Genomic DNA, 25,016 nt, shown 5'->3' with positions numbered 1-25,016 from the left:
CCTTAGCGGGAGCCATGGGCGTGAGGTTGCAGGTGTGTGAGTTCCAAGGCCATCCTGTCTGCCGCCATGGCAGTGTTTCACTCATGGCTCCGTATGAGTCGGGGGAGCCTTCCCTCGCAGGCTCGCCCATCCCTTCCCGTGCGTGTGTGCATATGTGTGTGTGTGTGTGTTTGTGTGTGTGTGTGTGTGTGTGTGCGTGCATCTGTGTGTGCATGTGTGTGCATGTGTGTGCGTGTGCATGTGTGTGTGTGTGTGTGTGTGTGTGTGTGTGTACTTGCTGCATGGGAGCATGCACAGGTGTAACACCGCATCCCTTGGTTCCTGCGCTTGGAAGTTGCCTGCACAGGAGTCTCATTTTGGGGTTGCTGGCATCTGAGAGGGCAGACACTGCACCCCTAGGGCTGCCAACCATTTACTGAAGACGCCTTACAGATTGCATTTTCTTGAAGGGCAAACCTTTGCTCTCTCAGGAATGACTTTTCAGCATAGAAAACTCTTCACAGTTTCAAATGGTCCCACAGAAGCTTCTCCTGGGGCCTGCAGACTGTCCCAAGGCCGGGAATGAACCTGCATGGCAGTGCTGCGGTGCGGGGTCTTCCGGCCCGAGCATCTCCTAAAACACAAATGGCAGGTACGCTTTCCTACGCTTCGGGTAGGAGACAAACTGGCTTCTGTAGAACCTGTGGCTGAGCAAGGCAGACAGGGCCTGGCTGAAGAAGACGTAGGTCACCACCAGCCACCACGTGAAGTTGCGCAACCCGAAGGTGACGGCCAGGGACACGTAGATCAGCAGCTCTGCCAAGTAGTTGGGCGAAGACACGTATTCAAACCAGTCTCCGAAGGGGATCCTGTGCTGGCAGTGGATGACCACGCCTGCCATGGTAAAGAACAAAAGGTCAACGGGTGTCGCCCTCTGCCAGCCACACCTGCGGGCTAGCCGCCCACCCCTGCTGGCAGCTCCTCGGCTTAGCAGACCGGTCCTGGGCTCATACCCTGGCTGTCCTTAACCTGCTCACCCCTCCCTGGCCTTCAGTTTGCTTCTCTCTAACAGGACAAGACAGGTCCCCATTTCATGTGGGGACTGCACCGAGCGCTCAGGCCAAGTGCTGGGAAGAGGCCTGGCAGAAGGCAAGCCTTCCATAAATATCAGGCACCATTATTCCTTTTTGAATATTTAATAGATTTTAATATTTCAAGCAGCCTGATGGAAACAGTATGTGGGATGAATCAATAGAAGCTAACGCCAAGCTCAAGTGTTTCAGCTCTGGCTAGAAGGATGCTAAATTCCACCGTGACTCAACTCCTCAGGGCATGGCCCCGGCCTGTGGAACACGGCAGAGAATGTCACAGAACTTTCTGTGCAAGGCTCTCATTTCCAGCCCAGACGAGCAAGACCACAGGGATGGTTTTTGCAAAACAAACAAACAAAAGCAAAACCCAGCAAATAAAAGAGCATTTGCAATAGGGCAGGAAAGCAAAGGATGATAAAAAACTGAGTCCAAGGGCTGAGACCCCATGTGGGGGCCGGCCAGAGAGCTTTTCTTCTTTTCTTTTATTATTACTATTTTATTTTGATAATCTACATGGTTGATTAGGGCACAAAGGGTCAAGGCGGGCCAAAGATCTCACCTGCTTTGTTCCTCCTGAGCTTGCCTAGGATGACATGGCACCTGTACTGATGGGCGGACGACCAGATGAACAGCAATGTGCCCAGGATGTGGAACCATCGCGCCTGTCTCAGCAGGTTCTTGCCTATCATGTACACTGCAGAGGGGAGAGGAGGCTGACCGGGTGGCCTTTGAAAGCATCATGGCCTCCAGAGCCGGGCACCGCTTCCCAAGGCCAGCAGGCATCCACAGCCCCCAGCCGCCCTGGGGATCCCAACCAGCACACTCTCCTGGCTCAGGGCCATACTTCCCAGCACAGCTACCACCCAGCCAGACCCCGAGTGCCCAATGTTGCTGGGGTGACAGGCTTGGGGAGGAGATAGTTCCTCAAATCAGGGAGGGGTGGATCCTGCAAGACAAATGACAAATAGCACCCCTCTCTGGTTGAAGGAGAATCTCATCAGAGAGAGATAGAGACACAGAAAATCTTCCTCTTTTCCCCCAGCTACAAGGAAGAACAGGACCCTGGTGGCTCAAGGAGCCCAAGAGGAGCAGGACCTCAGCAGAACAGACAAAAGTGACCCGAGGCAAGTAGACCGTGAAGCCAGGAGTGGGGGACTGCTTCCGGTCTCCCCTGGTGGCAGGAATCCTGACAGGCGAACTTCACTGCCATCCCCCAGGAACTCCACCCGCAGGAAACCGGAATCAGGAGTGGGCGGGGACCCAGACCCCAGGACACAGACATTCCCAGCACCGTGCTAGCCTTGTCCCCAGCCAAACACCGTCTGCTGGCAGCACAGTCCGCGCGGAAGGGTTGATGCAAGGAGAACCACCCGCAAAGCTACTCCACACAGGTCCCTGCACGTGGCAGTCACGGTGATGGGCAGTGAGTGGTGTTCCACCAAGCACCACCGAGTAAGCTTGTTTTAAAAACTTGGGCACTGATCTGAGCCCAGGTTGCTCCACTTCTCATCCAGCTCCTTACTGAAGCACCTGAGAAAGCAGCAGAGGATGGCCAAGGCCGCCCTTGCACCCATGCGGGAGACTCCGATGGAGATTCTGGCTCCAGGGTTCGGCTTGACCAGCCCTGATCATCACAGACATTTGGGGAGTGAATCAGTGGAAGGAAGCACTCTCTCTGCCTCTTTCTCTCTGCTTTTCAAATCAATAAAGAAAAAAAAAATAGTTTCACATCTGCTGGGCTTCCAGGGCAATTATGACAGGACCAAGCAAGGGGCTGGGAGTGTGGCCCCCGCCCAGCTCCCTGTCTATACCATGCAGAAAATGCCCACAGAGGAGCTGGCTGTGTCCGAGGCCAGAATTACCACACAGCACTTCGGATGCAGCTCCTTGCTGATGGCCTGGGAGGGCAATGCTTGGGCCCCTGCCCCCCACAGGGGAGACCCGGATGAACCTCTGGGCTCCTGGCTTCAACCTGGCCCAGTGGTGCTCAGAGACGCTTGCCTCCTGCAGATCCATCTTCTGCAGGGTGTATTTATTGATTGTATTTATCGGTTGGCTTGCTGAGCACTCACTCAGGCTGCCACTGGCACAGCCACCCAGTCCAGATGGATCCCAGGCCTTGCTGCCCACTTTCCCAGGGACCTTGAGCAGTTGGTCTGCGTCCCTAATTACTGCTAGGGGCTTGAGAGGTGAAGGGAGTTGGCTTTAGGTTCGCAGAACCTCCCGATGGGGTGGCTGGCAGGTGCCTGTCCCAATGTGTCCCGTCCCCATGGCATTTCTAAGACCAGCTGTCCCCCCAAAACTGCCCAAGGTGTACCTAGGCAATCTTCCATTTTTAAGATTTTTTTTTGAAACTGAACAGAGTGGGAGAGGATTAGGGACAAAGGAGAAAGAGATGCAGCATCTGTGGGTTTATTTGCCCAAGGAAGCCCAACAGCCAGGCGTGGGCCAGGCCAAGGCCAGGAGCCGGGAACGCCACAGGGCAGCAGGGCTGGAGCCATCCTCCAGCTTTCGCAGCTGCATCGGAGGGGAGCTGGATCAGCAGCAGGCAGGGTGGCAGCGCAGCAGCTTAAACTGCTAGCCTGAGATGACCTCTGGAAGGACAAGTAGAAGAAACAGAAAAACAGCCCCAGGCACAGGTGTGTGTGTGTGGGGGGGGAGCGAGGCGTGGCTTCCACTGCCTGATTATCAAAGTGTGTGTGGGGTGGCCACGTGTCCAGTCACAGACAAGTCCAGAAGCACCCGGGGACTACCGCAGCTGGCAGACTCAGAGCACTTTAGAAAGTTCCTATGGGCAGGAAACAGCGCTGCCCACCAGCCACGGCACGGGCTGAAGGTCACGGCGAGACACAGAGAGGAGAGATGGGAGCCTGATGAAGCAGGGAGGAGGGCTGAGTGGCTACAGCCTGTAAATAACCTAGCCAGAGGAGCTGAGCTGCAAGCGCAGGAGCAAGCTCCCTCCCCGCGTGCCCTCAAACCACCAGGCTCCAAGGGAGCCCGTTGCTGTCACCCACAGCACTCGCATTCATTAGAAGCAACACACACTGCTTGTGCAGAGCCTTGCCACGCCACAGCCTCCTCCGAGTGAAACAAAACCCCCAAGGAGACAAAGGTCAGGGTTGTGTTTCCAGGAGCTCCGGGCTCCCCTCCCCCACTCCCAGGCTCAGGCTCCCCCTCCCACTCAGGCCACAGCCCAGGAAGAAAAGCTCCGTTGTGAGCGGGGTGGGGACCTAGGGCTCCCTCCCCACCTCCAGGGCAGGGGTCTTCTCTCAGGAAAGCTGCTCTGGCCCATCTACTGTCTGCCCCGCCCCTCTCCCATTCAGGCTGAGCCCTCTCCAACCCGAAGTCGCCCTCCAGCTAAGCCCCGCGGGGCCAGATCCTCTGGGCGGGGTGCACTCACCGTGGTGGCCGTCCAGCGGCGCCTGGGTGAGCACCGTCAGGCCCAGCAGCACGTAGTAGGCCAGCCCGAAGCAGTAGTGCACCAGGTGCATGACGGCGTGCGAGAAGACGCTGACGCAGTAGCACTCAAAGAGGCGCCGCGCGCTGTGCAGCCAGAGGCAGCCCAGCACCAGCAGCACCGACAGCGTGCCCTCGCCGCCCGCTGGCCCTGCAAGGCCAGGAAGCAGGCAGAGTCACGCGAGGGGCTGGGGCTGGCACCTGCGTCCAGTCCCAGCCACGACTCCAGGCTGTCCGAGCCAGGGTCGTGGGCACCGCAGAGGTGGGAAGGAGAGACAGCAAGTACCCACTTTCTTAGAGAAGGAAGGCCAGCAGGACGCTGGGGGACCCCCGCCCCCCGACGGCCTCACACTCTCTGCCCCAAGAATAACTGCCTTTTCAAGTAACATGCACGGCCAGCGCCCCCAGCCCTGGCTTCCGGCCACCATCGGCCTCCGCCTGCCTCAGTCTCTCCCACCCCCAGTTCCGGAAAGCTCAATTCTGACTCTCTGGAGGAAGGCTCCTGACCAGCCCAGTGTCCACACACCAACACTCCAGCCTGTCCCAGGCTCCATGCTGTCCCATTTCCTAATTTCTTCCCATTTTTTGCAACCAGTTCCTGTGAGCTGGAACAGCAGACAAGAGAATCGTTTGTTTCTAACTCTGCTCCCCGTTCGCTCCTTAACCAGTGGGCACTTGTACAGCTTTCACCTTCAATTCTTTCTTGTAAAACTTGGCCTGGTGCCAGCACTATGGCATAGCAAACTGTACCCCATCCCATGTAGGTGCAGGTTCGAGTCCTGGCTGCTCCACTTTCCGTCTAGCTCCCTGCTGATGTGCCTGGGAAAGCAGTAGAGTGCTTGGGCTCCTGCATCCACACGGGAGACCTCAAGGAGCTCCTGGCTCCCAGGCTTGGACCACCCCAGCTCCGGCTGTTGTAGCCATCTGGGGAGTGAACCAGCAAATGGAAGCTTTCTTCCTGCTTCCCTTTCTGTAACTCAGCCTTTCAAACAAATAAAACACAATAAGCAGTAACAACAATAATAAAGGGACTATCCTGTTTATCTGACACTGTGGCAGACTCTTCTGGGAGCATCTGGTCAACCATGATTCCATCAGCAACCTTGCCCTCCATCAGCACACGGTGATCAGAGGGGATGTCCTAATGGGCCTCTGAGACGAGCCTGTGGGTGCGGAAGGCTGTCCCTGGTCCGTGGCAATACACATTGACCAAGCTGGGCTTGGAACAGGGCACGCCAGCTGCTCACAGGGCTGGTGGCAATGTCCCCTGATGGTAGCGGAGGACTTGGCGACATGGCCTCTGCCACCCACCCAGCACAGGTCCTGTGAGTTCCAGCAGGTAGGAGCGAGGGGAACAGGCTGGCGGTGGTGCAGGAGCCTGGGCTGGTGGTGGGGTTCTTACCTTGGACCTGCGTGGCCCCCAGAACTGTGAGCAAGCCATGCAGCCAGTGTGGAAAGGGAACGCCCAGGAACACAGACTGAGACAGGAGCCAGAGCAGGAAGCCGTTCCACAGCACCGAGACGACGTAGAAGTGTGAGAAGTACCTACGGGAGGCATCGAGGCGGGTCTCCAGTGAGCCGCCTGGGAAGATGGCACTCTCACCCTGTCCTGGCACACCCAAAGGTGGCACAGTTTCCCTTCCACTGGCGGGGCCAGGAACAAAGAGGCGTCTCTGAGGTTAAGGTGCACACAAGCCACCTCAGGAAACACACACTGCGTCCATTACAACCTGCCTTATCTCTGGGGGGTTGATGCCCTGAACGGGGGTGGGGTGTGGGTGGCAGGGCCCTGCAGAGAGGTTCTGGGGGTGTAAGAGGTTTGGGGACCCTGGGCAGCCCCGCAGCTGTCGCCGTTCGGCTGCTCTCTGGTCCTCCAACAAGGGATCAGCGCCTGCCAGCTCTCGGCCCACCACGGAACACTGCTGGCAAACTGGGTTCAACTGAAACCACGATGACACCCATACCATTAACCTCGCTCATCTAACGTGAAAGATGACGTTGAAAATGGCCCCAACTCGAGACCATTATACTCTGTGAAATAAGCCAATTCCCAACAAATATCCAATGTTCTCTGTGATACCAGGTGACCGTCATGCAAAAGATGAGATCTCTTCTGTCTCCCTAGGTGTATGTCTGCAGGTACATTCATTTAGACGAACTGTGTAAGGGAGACTCGCACGCCGAGAAGACACAATGCAGAAGGCATCTCTACTCCCGGATAAAAGGACTCCTGATGAAACTGTACCTGCCACGTCAGCACAGATTGCAGAACAATGGCTTTGTGCCGGCGTTGAAGGACTATACTATTGTAATGATATAGGGGAAATCAGTGAGGCAGAGGGCAAATGGGGAAGTGGGAAGAAACCCCTGATCCTATGGAACTGTATCATAAAAAATAAAACAATGAAATAAAAAGAGAGAATGCTGAGAGATCATGAGGCTTACTTCCCCAGACCTTTCCTGACACAGGTTGGAAGCCCTTATCTGCTCAGGGCTGGGGGGATTTGATTCTTAAAACTCTTGCATACACATATGTACCCCCAAGTCTACACATCAAATTCATCTTGTATCATGACCACCTACATCACGTCGCCAAAGTAACATCACTCATTATTACGGTGTTGCTGCACACTGAACTACGCCTGCCAGGATGGAATTTCCCACTGCTGGCATCACTTGTCGATGTTCAAAAACTTCCTCTTTGGACCATCTTAGACCATCTACACTTGCCTGCTCCTGAGCCAGTCCTGGCCTCCTGGACCATCCTAGGTGCCCACAGTCCCCTGCCCTCTGGGTCACCCTTGCCCCTCTCCCATTCTGACCCTGATAATGAAAATACCCTGGAGCCAGAAGAGGAATCAACAAACCCAGGGCCCCCCCCAGGATGTTCTGGAACATTCCCAAGCCCAGGCCCACAGCCCTCGGGTGAACACACACTCCACGGGAGCCCACCTGGGTTTGCCATGCAGTGAGCCAACAGGACTGTTATACCTGCCTCAGGGCCAGCCACTGGCCAGCCACTGCCAGATGGTCTCCACGCTGTGGAGGGCCCACCTCCTCTCCGGGCCCAAGAGCCCAGTTTCCTCAGTAGCTCGCACTTGAGGCAATTTTGTTGTTAACTCCATTTTGACTGGTCCCTCCAGCCTAACAAAACTCCACGTGATTTCAATTTTCTTTGCCTGCCCTCCCCCTTAATTACACTCATCTTTTTAATTCCATGTTTCCTTGAACTTGCTGCAGGACCCTCTCATCTATATGGAGCCTCTTGCAGACCAACTTGGACTGCCCTCTAAATGACTAATCTCTACTGCCATGTGAACGCTACGTAAACAGTGGCTATGCTGCACGGTCTGGGGACAGTCATGAGAAAAAGTCTGCACGTATCCATTACAGATGCAATGATTTATTTTTTCAAATATCGTCCACCTGCAGTTGGGTAAACTGATGGATTAGGAACCTGCCAATACAGAGGAGCCACTGCAGAATGGTTACAAAGACAGCCAGTCTCAACCGCATTGCACCACTGATCCCTGAGTCTCTGGGGGACTCCTGGGCCCCAGGAGTGACATCTGGGCTTCCCTCTGTCTCCAGGGCCCAGTGCTACCACAGTCCTTCCACAGCACTCAGAACCATCTTGAAATTTCAGAAACAGACACGTTTCCACGTTCATTACGCGCATCAGGAGCTCCGGGACTCTCACTCCAGGTCACCTACCTACTCAGATCTTCTGGGAATCAAAACTCTAGGAACCAGAAGGAAAAGAAAAAGAAAAAGGAGAAGCTCTCCCTCGCCCCCAGGCAGGCTAGTGGAAACAGGCATCCCAGGAACCGACAGCTTTATTTTTGCCTCCTCAGACAGTAACGAAATTCTAAACAAACCACGACCTATGCACCATCTTTGGTGTAAAAGTGACTCGCGCTGTCTTTGGTAGAGAGCTGCAGCTGTTTCCACTGTGGAGCATCATGCCACCGAGGGAAAAACGTGTCCGAATCCAGGCCCAGGTTACCAGGTGGTGACACTGCTAAACACTTCTGCCTGCACAAGTCCCTTCCCACAGACCTCTCGCCCAAGGTGCAGCTTCGCACGGTGCCAAGTCCTCTCCACGGGGACCAGCGGTGGGTCCGAGGCTGGGATCGATGTCAACAGGCTTCTGCACTGCCCGCCAGCCCAGCCAGCCCGGTGGCACTGGGCTAGTGACCTCGCCTAATGACTTTTCTACCATAGAACCACAGCAATAGCATCTCTGTCCCAGGTGTGGCAGGAAGGTTAAGGTGCCTCAGCACGCATAGTCACGGCAGGGTCAGTGCAGCAGGGGGAGCTGCTGCTCGCTATGCCTGCAGCCCAGGTGCACACTGGTTTGAGTTTCTCCTGCCCCACTTCTCATCCAGCTCCCTGCTGATGCGCCTGGGAAAGCAGCCGAAGATGGCCCAAGTGCTTGGGTCCTGGCACCCCTGTGCGAGACCAGGGTGAAGCTCCTGGCTTCTTTTTTGACACCAGAATAAACATGTCTCTTCATTCCATTTTCCATGAGTTTTCTGAAGTCCTTCGCATGTGTGGGCACCAAACCAAAGGCAGCTGCTGTGACGCCAGCAGTGAATTCTCTCCCACGTGCTCCTCGGCCACTGAGACCAGCTCTTCCCTTACGGGGCACGTGGGCAGTACGCTGTCAGTGAGGACACTAGATAACACAGGTGCCATCTGCAGCCCCCCTCTCATAGACACAGTGAGACACACGTTATAGGGGCACACACTGCCAGTTCTGATCCAAATGCTTTGTGTCTCCATAAAAATGCTTTTTGGGGGCCAGCCTTGTAGCACAGCATGTGAAGCCACCACGTGTAACACCAGCCTCTTATGAGTACCAGTTCTAGTCCCAGCTGCTCCACTTTCCCTCTGTTCCCCGCTAAGGCACCTGGGTAAACAGCAGAGGATGGCACCACTCATTGGGTTCCTGTACTCCCAGGGGGCCAGGAGTCCTAGGCGCCTGGCTTCCCCCTGGCCCAACCTTGTTCAGTGTAGCCATTTGGCCTTTCAAACACACACATAAGATTTTTGAAAAAAACACTTGTCATTATTGGCTGGATTTGTACCTTCTCAACATAGTAGCAATCACAGGCCCGAGGAGTACCAACTGCCACAAGTGTTGTAACACTTCCCATCTGTAACCAATGGCTGCAGTGCATCCAGGGAGTACACCCGCAGGATCAGACAAAGGACTCCATGGTTTTCTCAGCTAGTCAGCCTGTGGGAGGGGGCAGCGACTCACAGAACAGCAACTTCAGGGAGATGATTTAAACAGTGCTATTTAGTCCAGGGACATTGGTGCCCTTTTCAAAATAGTAAAAACAGATCGCTGTGGAGCTGAAAAGGAAGCGCACACCCTCCATTAAGAGTGGCTGTTTCTATCAGGAAGAACTCTTAGGAAATAGTTTGATTAAATTTGTCTTGGGTATGTGTATGTGGGTACTTCAGAATGCTCCTGGAAAATGGAACTCGAAGACCATCTCAATTTGGTGCAAAAAAAAAATTGTTTTTTTTAAATGCATGCGTAAGTGAGAACTTCAAACAGGCATGAAAAACAAACCCCTCCAGGGTCTGGCACCAGGGCTCGCTTGGTTAGTTCTCGCCTGCAAGTGCCGGGATCCCATATGGGCGCTGGTCTGTGTCTGGCCTGCTCCACTTCCCATCCATCTTGTGGCCTGGGAAAGCAGTGGAGGAAGGCCCCGCGTGGGAGACCCTGAAGAGGCTCCTGGCTTCAGCCCAGCGCCTGCCCTTGCGGCCACGTGGGGAATAAACCAGCTGACGAGGATCTTCCAGCCTCTCCCCACGCTTGAGCCATCCCCACCCCAGTCTTCAGCAATCACGAGCGGCGGTGGGCCAGTCCACCCCAGCCCCCACCGCCGTCTGTGGACACACTTCTCAGTGCCAACTGAAGATGCATATTACGGAGGACCCAATCCGGGATGCACCTTGTCCCTAAACGCGCCACCTGCCGCCGTCAGGGCTGCAAGAGGCCGAGGGACAGGCCCGCAAGGCCGGCCCGCCTGAGCTCCACGCGCCCCAGTGAGGAGCCCCCGCGGGCCAGGCCGGGTGTCCCCCCAGGACCGCCGCGCGCACGCGGGCCTGGCCTCTCCGGGTCCCCCCTTGCTGCCCTCTGCCGGCTGCGCGGTTACCTCTTGGGGACATCAAAGGCCCGGCAGAGGGCCGGGCGCGGCGGCGCCCCGAGCTTGGTTTTCCCGTAGCGGATCAGGTCCTGGAAGAGCGCGTGGGTCGGCAGCAGGCCGGGCGGCAGCAGCTGCAGCAGCAGGGCGAGCAGGAAGCCGGCGGCGAGCGCCAGCCAGAGCGCGCGCAGCGGCGACAGCGCCCACGGCTCGCCGCCCGCCCAGGGCGCCATGGCCCGCCGAGCAGCCGGCTCGTGCGCGCAGCCCGCGGCCGGGGACGTTGGTGACGCCGCGGGGCGGGGACGCGCCGGCCACGCCCGCACAGCTGGCTGAGCCTGCAAGGAGTTGCAGGGGAGAGCTGGAAGCGGCCCAGCCGCCGAGCTTCAGAAAAGTGCACTTTAAAGAGGATTCTTTGTATGCAGAAAACTTGGCACTCTAAATATAGTTTTTCATATCTGCGTTTTCCATGTTCTGTATGAAAACCCTGCGTATGCTTGGATTTTTTTGGGGGAAGGGTGGGTTCCCGGATAAACTTATTTAATCCCACTTCCAATGAACTTAAATTTTTTATTTACTTACTTGAAAGGCAGAGTTACAGAGAGGAGATCCAGAAAGAGGGAGAGAGCTTCCATCTCTTTCTCCTACCTGCTGACTCACTGCCTAGGGCAGGTTGAAGCCAGGAACCGGGAGCTTCATTAAGGCAGTGGGGTTGGGCCCAAGCATTTTGGGTCACCATCTTCTGCTGCTTTTGCAGGTGAGTTAGCAGAGAGCTGGACAGGAAGTAGAGCAACCAGCCATCGTATAAGATGTCAGCCTGGCAGGTGGCTGCTTCAATAACTGCCCCTTGGCGACCAAGATTTATTTATTTATTTGAAATCCAGCATTACAGAGAGAGGGACAGAGAGAGGAGAGAGAGAGAGAGCTTCCATTTGTTGGTTCCTTGGTCGTAATGGCTGGGGCTGGGCCAGGTCCAGGCCAGGAACCAGGAGCTTTAGCTCGGGTCTCCCACGTGGATGCAGGCATTCCCCTGTTAGCAGGGAACTGACCAGAAAGGGAACAGTTAGGACTTGAAGCAATACTCAATGGGATCCTGGTGTCACAGGCAGAGCCTTCACTGGCTGCACAACACTGCCGGCCCCATCCAACAAACTTTTGCTTATGTTCAAATGGTTTATTTATTTTGCTTGAATATCAGAGTTGGACTGGGATTCCCTCCATACTTCCTCATCCCACCCCTCTCTCTCTCTCTCTTTCTCTCTCTCTCTCTCTCTCTCTCTCGGCTCTTGCGGGGCTGGAGGGCTTCCTGGGCATGGAACTGCTGAAATTCCTTGCAGCACTTCCTCCTCACAGCTTCTTGGGCATGCTGGCCTGCTGGGTGCAGGTGCTTCTCCCGAGCTGCCCCTCCCGCAGAGAGCTGGGGTCCAGCTAATGAGGTCTTCAAATGAGGATGTGACTTTTGTTGGACAGCCACTGGTTCAAGGCTGCTGCTTCCTCCCTTTGCTCAGAAATTCCCGGTTTCTTAACATATTTTCATTTCCTTCGGCCCCTCGTACCTGCTCGGGCTCGCGCTCACAGAAGGATGCGGAAGGCAGGTCATCGGGATCCTCGGGATGTGCAAATGTAACAGCAGAAGGAGAGAGCTAACCTGTGCGGGTCGCAGTGCGCCTACGACCAGCAGCTCTTGGCAACTGGAGCAGCAAAGTCTCCAGCCCCGGCAGCTCTTTTTCCTCCTCCTCTTCTTTTTCTTAAGATTTAAAATTTTTTATTGGAAAGGCAGATTTATACAGAGAAGGAAAGACAGAAAGATCTTCCATCTGCTGGTTCACTCCCCAAGTGGCCACAATGGCTGGAGCTGAGCCAATCCAAAGCCAGGAGCTTCCTACAGACCTCCCAAGTGGGTCCAGGGTCCCAAGGCTTTGGGCCGTCCACCACTGCTTTCCCAAGCCACAAGCAGGGAACTGCACGGGAAGTGGAACAGCCAGACATGAATTTGCCACCAACATGGGTCTCTGTCTGCAGGGGGAGGATTAGCTGACTGAGCCATTGTGTTGGGCCAGCTGGCCTCCAGTACTCTGTAATGACGCTGCTGCTTCTCAGCTCATTCGTTTTAAACAACATTGACTTTTTGGTAATTATAAATGGATACTGAGTTCTTTTATGGATTTTTTTTTTTAAAAAAGAGAGTCTTTAAGATGTTAATTCAACCCAAATTGACACTGTATGAGTCCCTGCTGCTTCACTTCCTGTCTGGCTCTGCTAATGTGCCTGGAAAACAGCAGAGGCTGGCCCAGGTGCCTGGGCCCCTGTGTCCACATGGGAGACCTGGAAGAAGCTCCAAGCTCCTAGCTATAGATCAGCCCAGCTCCAGCTATTGTGGCCACTTGAGGACTGAGCCAGGGGACAGAAGGTCTTTTTCTGTCTTTTTCCTCTCTCTCTTCCTCTTTGTATTTGTGCCTTTCAGATAAATAAATAATTTTTAAAAAGCTGTTAGGGGTGGTGTGGTAGCTACCAGTACCCCATAAGGCTGCCAGTTCATGTCTGGCTGCTTTACTTCCAGTCCAACAATCCAGCTCCCTGCTTATGACCTGGGAAAGTGGTGGAAGATGGCCCAAAGCCTTGGGACCCTGTGCCCAGGTGGGAGACCTGGAAGAAGGTCTGGCTTCTGGCTTTGGATTGGCTCAGCTAGTTACTGTAGCAATTTGGGGAATGAATCATCAGATGGAAGACCGCTTTCTCTGTTTTTCTCTCTATAAATCTCTTTCCAATAAAGTTGAATAAATCATTAAAGAAAGATATTCATTAAAAAAATCATTGTATGCTTGTTGTGCAGCAGTGTCATTGGGACCTTAAGGACTGGAGGACAAAGGGTGGCTCTGCCTGGTGGTCTTCAGGTGGGGTGGTGGGGAGTGGTGCAAGGCTGGGGGAGAAGCCCACCCCTCACCCAGGGCAGATGTTGGGAATATGGAGTAAGCACTACGGGACTGCGTGATTTGTCAGTGGGCTCGTTGGATGTTCATGGTCAACTAAGATGTGTCTGAAACGGTGTCATGGGCGTTTCTGCCAGGACAGTGGGAAGGTCTGTGAGCCCAGCGAGTTTGCTGCCAAGGTTGTGCCTTCTGATGCTGCTTCCTTGTTCTCAGGGTTGCTGTGTCAAGTGGAGAAGTGCCCTTCAATTTTCACTCCAGGCTCTGGTCACAGCCAGGAGCTCTTCCGGGTCTCCTACGCAGGTGCAGCGTCTCAAGGCGTTGGGCCGTCCTTGACTGCTTTCCCAGGGAGCTGGGAGGGAAGTGGAGCAGCTGAAACAAGAACTGGGGCCCATATAGGATCCCGACACTTGTAAGGTGGGAACTTTAACCACTACCACTCTGCACCAGGCCCAGAGAGAGGAATTCTTCATGCTGGCATATATAAGATACATTGTATTTTGTGTGCAAGCATGCTCACACAGACACACAACCCGTAAGAACATAGGTTGTTTCAGGTGGAGATTTTGGTCCTTAGTGGAAAGTGGGCCCAGAAGGAGAAGAGAGTGGGATAGGGAAAGCAGGGAGAGAGACTGAGAGAGAGAGGAGAGAAAAACAAGAGAGGAGAGAAAGAGAGAAAAAAGAAAGAAAGAAGAGAGACAGAGAGAGGGGAAAGAAAAAGAAAGAAAAATGAGTTAGAGAAAGGGAAAGAAAACTGCGAGCTGCGCAGGAGAAGCCAGTCAGTACCTTGGCAGGTGTGGGCCACACTTCCCCCACCTGCCCATCCCGGGGAAGGGCCTACATCCCCAGAAGGGGGGATCCTGAGCAGTGGGGTGGGGCCTCCAGCTCAGCTGCCACACACCTGCTTTGGGCCTCAGGAGGTCTTTCCAGAGAAGTGGCTTGTGAGTCTGTGGAGGGGCCCAAGGCTGCTGGGTGGAGGGGTCTCGGTGGGCTTTGATTTGGAACAAGATAGAGGGAACAGCCAAGACTGAGCTTGGAGAAAATAATAGCCCAGGGGTTTGGGTTTGGAATCTTATCAGAGGGCATTTTTATGTTTGCATTTAAAGAGACCAAGAGTGGCTGGGTCAGTCTGCACACGCCCACCACAGCCAGGCCAAAGCTGAAACCAGAAGCCCAGCTCCACCAGGCTCCCACGTGGGTGGCAGGGGAGGACTGGGCCATCCTCTGCTAACCTCCCAAAGTGCACAATGGCGGCAGGAGGTTGGATCCAGAGCTGGTAGCTGGGTCTCCAGCTCCAGCTGCTGGACCAGATTCCTGGGGCGCCGAGGTTATGTTCCAAGACTCCCCAGAAGAGGGCAGTGTTTGAATTGGAAACCGGCAGCTAAACGCTCCCTGCTGGGCCAAACCAGCTGTTCCACAGGTGGAAAGCCGGGCTGCCGTCAGGGACAGACCCTGCCAACCGGCACGGGCCAACATATTGCCCTTCTTTGCTTCAAGAGCAGCACCGTGTGCTGGACAGATCGCAGGCCTTGCCAGCAGCGACAGCAATGGCCTTCTGCCAGCTGCCCGGTCCCCAGCCTTCAACTTCACGTTGATTCTCATCTTGCTCTCATAACTGCTTCTCCCCTCTCTACAAGGACTCCCGGGGTGTCCTCCCCTGGGCTCCCTCTGCTGCCTGCTCCCCTCTGGATCCCCTGCCAGCCACAAGCACAGACTGTGCCCTGCTCAGAACCCTGCCCAGGCTTCCATTGCCTCAGAGCGAGAGCAGGGTGTCCCAGGGTTCCAGGTCCCAAGGTCATGGCTGCAGGTGCTGCTGTCCGAGCTTGTCCCGGCCCTCCCTGCTGCTCCTTGCTCTGCTGTGCCTCAGCCACTCAGCCACAGGCATTCATATCTCACGGTTCTGGCGGCCAGCGAGTTCCAGGTCAAGGTCCCGCAGGGTCTGTTTCCAATGAGGCGTCTCCCCCCCTCCCACCCCCGTGGTCTTGCTTGACCTCCTCTCCCACGTGCAGGAGGGAGAGAGTGAGTTAGCCAACCTCCAGGGGGTTTTCTCATTTGATAAAACAATTTTTATTTATGCATTTGAAAGGCAGAATTCCAGAGGAGAGGGAGAGAGCTCTTTGATCCAGTGGCTGATCTCCCCGATGGCCACAGTGGGCAGGGATGGGCAGGGCTGAAGCCAGGAGCGTCCTGCGGTCCTCTGACAAGCCATCTTGTGTTACCAGGTGCATTACCAGGAAGCTGGATCAGAAGTGGAGCAGACAGGACTTGAACCAGCATCTGTATGGGATGTAGCTTAACCTGTCACGCCACAGCACCGCCCCCTGCTGTCTCTTCCATCTTCCTGGACTCCAAGCTGGATCCTTCTGAGCTTGAGTCCTTCTTGTTCCAGCGAGGGCCATGTTGCCATGTGCAAATTCAGTGGGCACGGGCATTGGTGCAGCCAGGATCCCTGACCGAGGCCCACGCCTTCTGCCAGGGCGCTTCCTGCTGTCCGGAAGGCTCGTGCCCTGGCCTAAGGGGCTCGTGGCGTCACTGCCGAGGCGGTTTCTGTGTCCCCCCTGCCCCCACAACTACACGCATGCCAGCTCACATTTATTTTCCTAAAGATTTATTTATTTTTAATGGAAAGTCAGGAGTTACAGAGAGAAGGACACACACAGAAATCTTTCATCTGCAGGTTTACTCACCCAAATGGCAATAATGATCAGAGCTGAGCAATTCCAAAGCCAGGAGCCCTGAGCGTCTTCTGGGTCTCCCACGTGTGTGCAGCGGTCGAGGACCGAGGTCACCCTCCCTGCTCTCCAGGTGCATAAGCAGCGAGCTGGACTGATGCCCATATGGGATGTCGGCACCACAGGCAGAGGCTTAACGTGAAGTGCCAGCCCCACGCTCCTGCAGCCATGTGCCCGTCACCCTTCTGGGCTGATTTACCCCTCCAGCACCCCTGCACAGTGCAGAGTGACCTCTGTGCACAGGACGGGTCTTCAACTAGGGTGAGTGCCTCCATGGCACCTTAGAGCTAAACGGATACCCACGAGGCCCTCCTGGAGTCTCCACCGGATGATCCGAATCACGCGGTAATTCTGGGATTTGCTCCCTGCACTGGGCCCTCCCGCGTCTTCCTCAGCCAGGTCACCTGCCTCCTTCGTCCTGTGGGCAGGTGACGTGCATGCTGGCTCAGAGGCACACGCACGGTGCCAGGGCTGCGCCTACCATTTCCTTTCCTCATGTACAGACTGAGCATGTGGCTTTCATCCAGCTGTCCCCTGGCCCGGGTGAAGCGGGGCCCAGGACAGGGGCCTGTCGGCACGTGGCCTGGGTCTCCCAAAGGACTGCCTCTGGTTTTGTGTCCCCACAGTTGGGACTGGGCCCCGGCTTCCTGCTCTGTCCTCTGGCTCACAGCCACCTTTGGTCAAAGCCTCTCCCGACTTCAGTTCAGGTGTAGCAGGTGCCTGACCACACCTTGCCCCAGGTTATGGATGAATGATGTGCCCTCACCCCAGAATGCACACGTTGAAGTCCTGTGTCTCTAACGATTAGAAGCCAATCAGGCCAGTTACACAGGCAAGGCCACCTTGGGCTAAGGGGACGAGGTAGGCTGGGTCCTGCCTTTATGGGGGTTCAGTCTCAAAAGTTACTAGGAAAAAGCTAGGCATATAGGCCCTGTACTTGCTAGTACATACAAGAATCTGGTCTGGGAACACCTCAGACAAAGTTTCTTTGAGGATCCCCCCAGTCGAAATGCTGGACTCAGAACCCTAACCAAGAAAAGACAGAAGACAGAACAAGTCAATCAACCACTTCAGCTATAAGTTGGCAGCGAAATACTGGGCAAATGGAGACTCTATGATGGACTATGTCAATCAGTGGATTCTTCAATGACCTCATCGTGCTTGGAGTGGAGAGATTGGCAGTGATTCATAACTGATGAACTATCAAAACCACTTGAGCAAGACCCTCGGAGCATGCCCCACATCCGGGACCTGGGATGGGTGCAAGACTGGGTGGGGCTTCTCCCTCAATATCCCCTTTACCTCAGATACATGAAGGAAACAATATGGAAATAATAGTCTTATCCACTTTTCTGTAGCCCTTGAACCTTTTAACCCTAATTAGCTATGTAAAGATTGTAAAAAAAATAACAAAAAAGAAAAGAAATTTAAAAAAATAAAATAAAAACTGAATTAGGGAAATAAAAAATTTTAAATTAAAAAAAGCTTATCTTTTAATTTTCGAAGTACAGCTGTATTGTTCACTTCTGCTTCCCTCATTGTCTCTGCAGACACAGAGCAAATTGCTGATGTTGCTCTCTCCATCGTCAGGGGCTTTCGCTACTGGCAGACAGGAAGGCCCCACTGCTCCCTCTTCCCCACTTCATGTTCTCGTCCTGAGACTGATGGCCAAGGACCCGAGGTCTCCGGAGCAGGTGCCACCTTGCAGTGCCCAAGAACCAGGCCATCTTCTGACTCCGGGGATGTATGTTGGAAGAACATGGATTAAAAGTGGAGGAACTGGGACTGTGCTTGGTGCTCCTGTCGGACACCTTGATGGCAGGCAGTAGCATCAAGCTGGCTCCAACTTAAATGTCCTTCAAGGGACAGCTGTGACGGGGAGGAGAGGGCTGTGCCCAGAGTGCAGGAGAGACTGCTGTGGTGGGGAGGGGAGGGCTGTGCCACAGTGCAGGAGGGACAGCTGTGACAGGGAGGGGAGGGCTGTGCCACAGTGCAGGGAGCACCTGCTGTGATGGGGAGGGGAGGGCTGTGCCCACAGTGCAGGGAGCACCTGCTGTAATGGGGAGGGGAGGGCTGTGCCACAGTGCAGGGAGCACCTGCTGTGATGGGGAGGGGAGGGCTGTGCCCACAGTGCAGGAGGGACAGCTGTGATGGGGAGGGGAGGGCTGTGCCCACAGTGCAGGAGGGACAGCTGTGACAGGGAGGGGAGGGCTGTGCCACAGTGCCGGCTGAATCCCAGCTTTCCACTGGTGCCGCGATGAGTGCTGTCTTGCTGACTGCCCTTCTGACAATTCTTTAAAGGGGCAAAGTCTGACTGCTTATTCAGCCAATGAATTATTCATGCACAGTAGTTAAAAAAATACCTGGCTGACATTGTGGCACAGAGCCTTACGTTGCTGCTTGCAGTGCCGGCATCCCATATGAGTCCTGGTTCAAATCATGGGCGCTCTGCTTCCCGTCCAGCTCCCTCCCTACGGGCCTCGGAAAGAAGCACGGATGAATGAGTGCTCGGTCTCCTTCCGTGTGAAGAGCTGGCCGGCTTCGGTTCCTGGCTTCAGCCTGGCTGACCTGGCCCTGCGGGATGGAAGAGAATCCCTCTCTCTGTAATCCTGCCTTTCAAATAAATAAAAATCAATCTAAAAATATTTAAAGATAGCTGTTTTTATGTTACTTTATTTTTTTTGGGGGGGGGGGTGGGAAGGCCACGAGGGAAATGGGCCCAAACCAGGAGCTGGGAGCTCCATCTGGGTCTCCCGCATGCGTGTTGGGGACCCTGCACTTCCCCCATCCCTTGCTGCCCCTCAGGGCGTGTGTTAGCAGGAGGCTGCCATCAGATGTAGGCCAGGACTCCAACCCAGGGACTGTCACGGGGTGCGGGTAACACCAGCGGCCACCATTGTGCCCCATACCTGCTCTTTACCATATGTTTTTGGAAATAGATTTACTTTTTAAAAAAGATTTATTTATTTATTTATTTATTTTTAAAGATTTATTTATTTTTATTGCAAAGTCAGATATACACAGAGGAAGAGAGACAGAGAGGAAGATATTCTGTCCTATGATTCACTCCCCAAGTGAGCTGCAACAGCCGGAGCTGCACCAGTCTGAAGCCAGGAGCCAGGAACCTCCTCCAGCTCTCCCACGCAGGTGCAGGATCCCAGGATCCTGGGCCGCCCTGGACTGCTTTCCCAGGCTACAAGCAGGGTTGCCGGGATTAGAACAGGCTCTCATATGGGACCCCAGTTCATGCAAGGCGAAGACTTTAGCCACTAGGCTATTGTCCCTGGGCCCTAGATTACTGCTTTTATTTGAAAGCCAGAGGAACAGAGAGAGAGAAAAAGGCGTACATGAGCAAGCACATACATAGATATTACATTGCTGGTTGAATGTAAGCTGTCCCAATGACAGCAGCTAAACCAAGAACAAACAATTCCCTCTAGAGCTCCCACGTGGAGGCAGGGACCCAAACACTTGGTCATGGTCTGTTTTCCAGGTGCAAAGGACAGAGCAGCATCCGAAGTGCGGCAGCCAGGGCTTGAAGTGGTCCACAGTGCGGGATCCTGGCATCGCAGGCAGCAGTTTAACTCCTTGGGCCGCAGTGCTGCCCCCTTCCGGCCGCCGTTCTTCTTTGTCCTGCATGAGGACTATGCACAGGCAAGTGACACCTCTTCGTTCTCCGCCGCACCCTTCCTGCATCACCCCTGCAGGTGTCCCTCGGTTACTGCGGTTCCTGCCCGATGACGATGACTCTTGTGTCTGCCCTCACTGCTGTTGACCTCCTGGACTCTGCTGGTGACCAAGTGCCCCTATGGCCCTTGGAGCAAACAGCTGTGAAACAAACTCCGTTACAGGCAGGTGTGACGACTCAATTGGCTAATTCTCCATCGCCAAAGGCTGGCATCTCACGTGGGTGCCAGTTCATGTGCCAGCTGCTCCACTTCCCTTCCAGCTCCCTGCGTGTGGCCTGGGAAATTGGTAGAGGACGGCCCAAAGCCTTGGGACCCTGCACCTGTGTGGGAGACCCGGAAGAGGCTCCTGGCTCCTGGTTTCGGGTTAGTTTAACTCTGGCTGCTGCAGCCACTGGGAGAGTGAGCTGGTGAATGGAGGATCTTTGTCTCTCCTCTCTGTAAATCTGCCTCTCCAGTAAAAATAAATAATAAATCTTAAAAAATCCCAAACAACAAAAACAATTCCCACTTCCACCTTCTTGCCCTGGCCTCTTAGCCCATCACTGCACATTATTATGTTATCACAGTGGCAATGGAATTCTTTCCTACACGGTTTTTTGGTCATTCATTTAGGAATTCAAGTCTGACAACAGAACTGGGAAAAACACCATGAAAAAAATGCCTGCACTGCAGCCGGGATACCTTTCCCAGTGTTGGTCGGACACTAAATCTTACAGCTACACTTCCAGAACGTAAGGAATAAAATATGATAGGAGGCTGGAGAGGGGGCTGATGAGCCTGATAATTCCATGGCCTTTCCCATGTGGGTCACGTGACCACGAGACAGGCTGGGCCAGAGAGGGACAAGAGGCGGAAGAGGACACATGGCTTTTGGCTTTAGCTCATTTGCTCTGATTTAGGCGTAGATCTCAGAACGTTTTTTGCCGAACCTTTCTCTCCTAGCCCAAGGCACTAGGTAAGAGGAACTGAACCAGGGAGCGAGGAAGCTGGAAGGGGTGTGGCGGGGTTGTTAACTCGGCGTTTCCTCCTGAATTCTCAGGGGGCGGTCTTGAGCCTTTGTGAGGGAGGGGATGGGAACTTGCCCCTTCTTTCCACGTGAGCCCGGGATGATGGAAAGGTTGCAGGATAAATTACACACGTTTGTGCGGAGGAAATGGCGCCCTGACATCTTTGATATTCTTCACCGCACCTGCTCTGTCTGTTCCCGCCTCCTGTGCTGGCTCACTGTCACGGCGTCTGTCTTCAGTTGTCTGTCCCAGGTGAAAATCACAACATGAAAAGCAGCCCACGCTTTTGATCTGCCCGGCACGCGCACATGTCAAACCCCTCCGGAGAGGCTGTCAGAGAGTGAGAGCTCGCGCTAAAAGGGTTGAAGCGCAGGCAGTGTCTGCCGTGAGCGACAGGCGTCACGGGCGTGCCACACCGGGAACTGGGCCGACAGAACGGCAGAGTCAGGGGAGGCACCGTGGGTTCCCAGCGCCGGCTGAGGTTGGGTTACTGTTTGTACCTGCCCCGATCTGGGCTCAACTCCGCTGAGTGGTTTTAAGAGATGGAGCCTGCTTCTGATTGTGCTTATGGGGCCCTCAGGAGAGGAGCAGGATTAGAAAGACCATGGGCTGGAGCGTCCATGAGTGGATCCTGGTGGCTTCATCAGAAGCGGGAGGGAGACCAGGGGACACCCAGTCACCTTGCCCTCAAGCCTGCAGAACTGCCAGTTAAACGAAGCCGTTTTGTTTCTTCCTTTTTAAAAATTGATTTATTTGAAAAGCAGGAACACACACACACGCACACACACACACAAAATTGTCCAACAGCCGATTCACACACCAATTGGCTGCAATGGGCAAGCTGGGCCAGGCTGAAGCCAGGAGCCTGACGCCGTCTTGCAGGGTGCACGAGCCCATGGACTGGGCCAGCCTCCGCTGCGTTCCCAGGTGTGTCAGAAGTGGAACAGCCTGGTCTCGAGCCAGCACTCGTGGGAGATGTGGCGTCAGCAGGAGTGCTTGACCCACGGTGCCACAGAGGCCCTGGGATCTCTGCTGAATAAGGTTGCCCAGCTTCACAGATTTCATTGTAGTAACAAACTAGAGCAAACACAGTTGTCAAAGACACATGGAAATAATTAAAAACCCTGGCACACAACGTGAGGGAAATAGCAGGCAAGGGTTCTAGAACCCAATAGAACTCAGCATGGAGTGTGACCCAAAATCACACAAACAATGGCCAGAAAGCGAGAAATGAGAAAAGCAAACAAAAATATGTATCTAGATACCTAAGTAAAACTGAACAGTAGAGACAAAATGCACACATTCAGGAGCTTGTTTGCTGGAGGAATCCATTGGGCCAACAGCAGCAGCAGTGGGAGCCAGAGGTCAGCGGGCTAACCCGCTGGGCTCCATGCTGGCCCCAGGGTGGGTGTCTTAACCACCAGGGCCAACACCCAACCTTGCCCATCATTTTTGTTTTATTACCATTTCAACAATTAGAGGTGGCAGTTCGCCATTCATTATTGTATATGTCACAGGCAGGACTGAAGTTGCACACTCTTATTTAAGTTCATGACAAAACATGACATGAGTAATGGATAAAACACGCGCAAACAGAACAATGGAAAGGAAGAGTGGGAGTCTGCCTTCCCTTCCTGTAGGACTTACATCATGAAAACACATCTCGTTGCCCTCCTGTTCTGCTGAGTCTACTCAATTCATACAGCACAAAAACCCATTTCCTAAGTCAAACCTACATTTTTCCACTCAGCATACGAAAGAGTGATCTTTCGAGAGGGAAAACATTTGGGTCACAGGCTCCATGCTCGGGGCTTGAGTGGGTTTGATGAGTCCGAGAAAATTCCTTGCCAAGGTTGAGTGAAAATGCACACTTCGGAACTGCTTGTCCCACGCGGCTGCTTTGACTGGGGCCTCATCTTTCTGGGTCATGGTGTGTATTTTCCTAAACAAAATCCACGTTCATGGTTTTCCTGAGTCTCTCTGTGTTGTTGCTAACAGGGGGGCACTTTCCGAAGCCTTGAACTTGCTCAACATTCAAGTGTTCACTCCCAGCCTAGGACATGCAGTGAGGAGCTGGAGGGGCAAAGAACGGGCGAGATCCTCCACCTGCGGTCGGTCTCAGATGTGCCGGGTTTTCCTGACCCAGCGCGTGTGAACTGGTTTGCATTAGATGGTGTTTGTGGGCTCTGTGGCTGGGGTGCGAGTGGCCGACGCCAGGCTCCGGTCTGTTCTCCCAGTGGAAGTGCGGTATTCGGAGGAGTTACTCAGGGCAGGTCTCTAAGAGCAGGGCCTGATCGGCTTGGGTAAAAGTCCAGTGCTACCTTAGCGTTCTGGTAGAAACATCTTTAAGAACATCCTCCGTATTTGTTCATTTCCAGTGTGTGAGTATGTTTGTTTTAATATTTGCTCTCAGGAAAACAAAATCAGCAGGAAGCTGGATAGGAAGTGGAAGCCAGAACTTGAACCAGCATTCCAAATGGGATGTCGACACTGCAGGTGGTGGAGCTACATATCTGCATGCATCGCAAAACTGCTAACATCCACATGGAAAAGAGTTCAGTAATGCTCACTATAATGGCAATAAGACTTACATTTAACATTAGGCTACCATGTGACAAGTCACTACGACGTTTGAATGAGATCTTTTTCCAGTGTCGGTCTTCTCAGTGTGGGGTGTGTGGGCACTCCCAGCGTGCCCAGTCTGAGGCAGCCGCGTTGCCAGAGTTCAGCCACCACAGGTGCCCTGACGCCCGGAACCACATCCCCGGGCACTTCCATCACTCCACTGGGCACCCACTCCACCGGGCACCCACCCGCCCTCTCCAGCTGCTGTGCGCTTTAGGTTCCAAACACTCGCCTGCCTCCAGGTGGCGCCAATGTCCCGTGTTTGCGCTTGGATTAGTGAGAGCTATAAAATGGTCATTTATTCACTCGTTCATGATTTGTTCACCAAAGTCTAATAAAGTCATTAGTAATTATGTCAAAATAAATTACGGAAGGAATACTTGAGGTCATTGCCGTTCATCTATGGTAGGGGGTTGATTATATGATGTAACAGCTGTTTGATAAAGCAATGGCAGGAAGGGGGGGATGGCTGGCTGCTATGTGCCACGTTTAAGTAGCCTTTTGCCTGCTGTTTACAGAGAGGAGGAAAGACCACCGCTTCTTCTCTAATTAGGATGACTAGAGCTCTATGTTGAATTTTCTATAAAGAAAGTAATGAATATTAAAGTTAATCTCAAGTTCAGCTTCGTAATTTTGAAAAATCTTGGTATTCAGTCTTTGCTTTTTTTTCTTAAATGTTTATTTAATTTGAAAGGCAATGAGAGAGAGAGGAGAGGGAGAGAGGAAAGAGAGAAAGGGAGAGAGAGAGAGAAAGGGACATCTTTCATCCATTGGTTCACTGCCCGTTGGCTGCAAAGGCTGGGAATGAACCAAGCCGAAGCCAGAAGCCACAGCTTCATCCGGGTCTCCCACATGGGGTCAGGCACTTGGCTATCTTCTGTTGCTTCCCCAAGTGCATTAGCAAGGAGCTGAATCGCAAGTGGAGCAACTGGGACTTGAACTGGTAACTACATGGGATGCCGGAAACTGTAGGTGAAGCACCATGATACCAGCCCCTAGATGTAGCTTTAAGAAAGTATAGCCCAGTGCGATAGCCTAGTGGACAAATCCTCACATCTGTTGGGATTCCATATGGGCACTGGTTTATATCCTGGCTGCTCCACTTCCCTCCCAGCTCCCTGCATGTGGCCTGGGAAAGCAGTGGAGGACGGCCCAAAACCTTGAGAATCTGCAACAGTGTGGGAGACCCGGAAGAAACTCCTGGCTCCTAGCTTCTGATCAGCTCAGCTTTGGCTATTGAGGCCACTTGGGGAGTGAACCAGCAGATGGAAGATCTTTCACTCTGTCTCTCCTTCTCTCTGTAAATATGCCTTTCCAATTAAAAAAATAAAATAAATCTTAAAATGACAGTA

At 53.8% G+C, this 25,016-nt stretch overlaps 1 protein-coding gene across 3 annotated transcripts; it reads right to left on the bottom strand.

Moving 5' to 3' along the window:
* Positions 1-214: 214 nt before the first annotated feature.
* SRD5A3 (steroid 5 alpha-reductase 3) lies at positions 215-10,931 on the bottom strand. 3 transcript variants are annotated; one of them, XM_040967210.1, is made up of 6 exons: positions 10,700-10,931; positions 5,936-6,071; positions 5,192-5,237; positions 4,471-4,671; positions 1,630-1,764; positions 215-873 (listed from the first exon to the last, which is right to left on the bottom strand). In XM_040967210.1, the coding sequence occupies exons 1-6, from the start codon at positions 10,918-10,920 to the stop codon at positions 614-616; spliced, it is 999 nt and encodes a 332-aa protein (XP_040823144.1). In that variant the 5' UTR covers positions 10,921-10,931; the 3' UTR covers positions 215-613. The 3 variants fall into 3 exon arrangements, with proteins under 3 accessions (XP_040823144.1, XP_040823143.1, XP_040823145.1); XM_040967209.1 differs by lacking the exon at positions 5,192-5,237 and having other exon boundaries at positions 4,471-4,677; positions 5,929-6,071; XM_040967211.1 differs by lacking the exon at positions 5,192-5,237 and having other exon boundaries at positions 5,929-6,071.
* Between the last annotated feature and the right edge of the window lie 14,085 nt (positions 10,932-25,016).

This window comes from Ochotona curzoniae, unplaced genomic scaffold, assembly GCF_017591425.1.
Source record: "Ochotona curzoniae isolate NIBS_2020 unplaced genomic scaffold, NIBS_Ocur_1.0 scaffold_4506, whole genome shotgun sequence".
Taxonomy (NCBI): Eukaryota; Metazoa; Chordata; class Mammalia; order Lagomorpha; family Ochotonidae; genus Ochotona; species Ochotona curzoniae.
This window is presented reverse-complemented; position numbering and strand designations above follow the sequence as displayed.